Source organism: Asparagus officinalis, chromosome 1 (genome assembly GCF_001876935.1).
Source record: "Asparagus officinalis chromosome 1, Aspof.V1, whole genome shotgun sequence".
NCBI classification, from domain to species: Eukaryota; Viridiplantae; Streptophyta; class Magnoliopsida; order Asparagales; family Asparagaceae; genus Asparagus; species Asparagus officinalis.
In genome coordinates this window covers 101,063,783-101,066,425 of record NC_033794.1, presented here as the reverse complement: position 1 = coordinate 101,066,425, position 2,643 = coordinate 101,063,783, and the positions used below count along the sequence as shown (strand labels likewise).

General features: G+C 31.7%; 1 protein-coding gene across 2 annotated transcripts; it reads right to left on the bottom strand.

Moving 5' to 3' along the window:
• On the bottom strand, positions 488-2,635 carry LOC109843517. Of its 2 annotated transcripts, XM_020412456.1 has the most exons (4): positions 2,573-2,635; positions 1,062-1,938; positions 892-984; positions 488-786 (listed from the first exon to the last, which is right to left on the bottom strand). In XM_020412456.1, exons 2-4 carry the CDS (start codon positions 1,158-1,160, stop codon positions 544-546), a joined length of 435 nt encoding a protein of 144 aa, XP_020268045.1. In that variant the 5' UTR covers positions 1,161-1,938; positions 2,573-2,635; the 3' UTR covers positions 488-543. The 2 variants fall into 2 exon arrangements, with proteins under 2 accessions (XP_020268045.1, XP_020268053.1); XM_020412464.1 differs by lacking the exon at positions 2,573-2,635 and having other exon boundaries at positions 1,062-2,313.

Below are 2,643 nucleotides of genomic sequence, written 5' to 3'. Positions count from 1 at the left end.
TAGCTTGAGGCTTCTTGTTGCTTTCCCTTTGCTCATGATGAGGTGACACATAAGTCTCACCATTCATCCATTCTGAATCCATATTAGGAGGTTCCCCTTTGCTCATGATGAGGTGACACATAAGTCTCACCATTCATCCATTCTGAATCCATATTAGGAGGTTCCATATTTAAATCTACATGAACACTATTTAGTCTCACCATTCATCCATTCTGAATCCATATTAGGAGGTTCCATATTTAAATCTACATGAACACTATTTTCTCCGACGTTACTATCATGTCTAGGTGGATTTCTCCTTTCTTTTTCAAATGATTCTCCTTTAAGACTAATGCAAATATTGCATAATATTTCTTTAATTCTCTGCATATGATTCTAGAAACAGAGGTGATAAAAAATTAAGTTAGGATATGTGTAAAAAAAAGTTTACAAGTACTATAATACATAACCAAATTTTTAACCTTTGAATAAAATTTGCTTTCTCTGATGTCGGATTTGAGTGTGGAAACATCATCTCTCATCTCGAAGATAGCTTGTGTAATTTCAAGCATATTTTTTTATAATATTTTCTAAGCAATGCACACTCCGTTCAACTGAAGCCATACGAAATGATAGCATATGTTTGTCCATGTAATCAAATGTTTCAACTGAAACCTCATCATTTTCCTCATCCTCTTCGTCTTTTTCCTTCTCCTCCTTTGCCTCTTCTTTTTCTTCTCCATGATTTGGCCTCAAGTTTTGACCAGCTTGACCATTGGATTTATTTTCAAAAGTAGCATAATGTTCCTAAAAACATGTTTACAAAGATAAAATTAAATATAATAGGAAGATTAAGTGGGTACTAAGCTAGATTAAATCTAAATAAAGAATCAATAGTTAAATCTCGCATACCTTTTGATTGGATGTTGTTGCATGGTGTCCTTCTGAAGCATCAGTTGTTTCTTGTTGCATGTAAGGCATCGCTAAATCAAATACTACTACTAACTGTAAGAAAGAACGTTAATAATGCACATTTGGGTTTAATAATATAAAATAATCCAATAACCAAACTAATTATCTACCTTTTTTTGTAATTCATGATACATTTTGTTATCAGCGCGACCAAATAAATTTTCATAGTTCTCTCTTGATGCACATCGCTTCTCAGTCCAATGTGCCATTATTGGAAGACTTTTAGCATTGTAATCAAAGTCATTACCCGGAAATCTGAAGTGCTCATAATACCACAGCTAATATAAATGACAAGCATATATAGTTACTATAAGATAAAATAGTAAAAATAAAATTATTAGCTCACTTAAATTAAAGAATTTACCTGTAATAGAAGCATACACCCATTTGCGTACTTAGCATTTTTTTTCCTCTGACTTGTAATGCTTGAAAATAAGAAGTCAAGAGTGAATCTAGCCCAATTGTATAAATATATTTTTTTGACATCAACCAGAATGTTTAGATAATATTGGGGTATATAATCCTTATCATTTATAGGAGTTAGCACAAGTCCCAGTAATAGAAGCACAAAAGATCTCTTAAAATGATCGTCTGCTCCATCAGATGAACCAATACAATTTATAAGGTGTCAGATTGTAATTTTCTTCGTGAATGGTTCAACATAATATTTCAAAATTTCCGGGTCAACACTTTCATTGCAAAGCATAACAATATCACCTTCAGCACGTAATCCCATCAAGTAAACGACATCCTTTTCTGATAGTGACACCTCGTAATCTCTTATTTTAATTATACGTGTTTCTATATTTACCTTAATCATTAACCAATAACAAAGGCAACGACGCATTCTTATATCAGGAATATATAAAATACCTCCCAAACCCATATCCACTATCGCTTGTTTTTGTACATTTGTTAAGCCACTTACGATATTGAACATTTTTGTTGGATTGCAATAAATACCAATAGACTCCTCTCTGACATTTTCTGCATTTCAATTAAATATCAAAAATAAGTACAAGAAAAATAAAATTATAACTCCTATATAAATCGCTTAAATATATGTGATTGTGACTTTATTTTTCTTTCTTTCAAAGAAGTCAATAAAAATTTAATAGCTGTATCACAGACAATTCCATATGGTAGATCACATCAATTTACTATTTCAGCATCATATAATTTTTAAGTATTAGATGATGGAATTTATGACTCTTTGGACTATGAACTGAAACTAAAAGTCTTTAATTTTGCACCATGGCCATATGTTCATGTGTGATAGAGAAAGTGCATGCATGCAAACTATAAGAACTTCTGTAGTAAAAATTACAGTCGTCTTTTAATTAGCTTATAAACATAGAGATTATGTTTTTAATTTAGTAACTAAAGCGACTACATCATTCTATATAATTAAAAAAATTTATGCGAAAGTTGCTGCTATGAAAGCTACTACATCATCTACAACGAAAGCAACGAAAGTGACTACATCAAACTAAATAATTAAAAAATTTAAGCATAAGTTGCTGCAACTAAAGGTGAGGCGCCTAATATTCGTTTGTCCCAACACTAAAGACAATACATCACATTATATAATTAACATTTTTTAAAAAGGAAAAAAACTTACCTTTCATGGCATTCACAAGATTTTTTGGAGACGGCAATCGAGTGCGGAGCGACGCGAGCGCCATCTTCTCC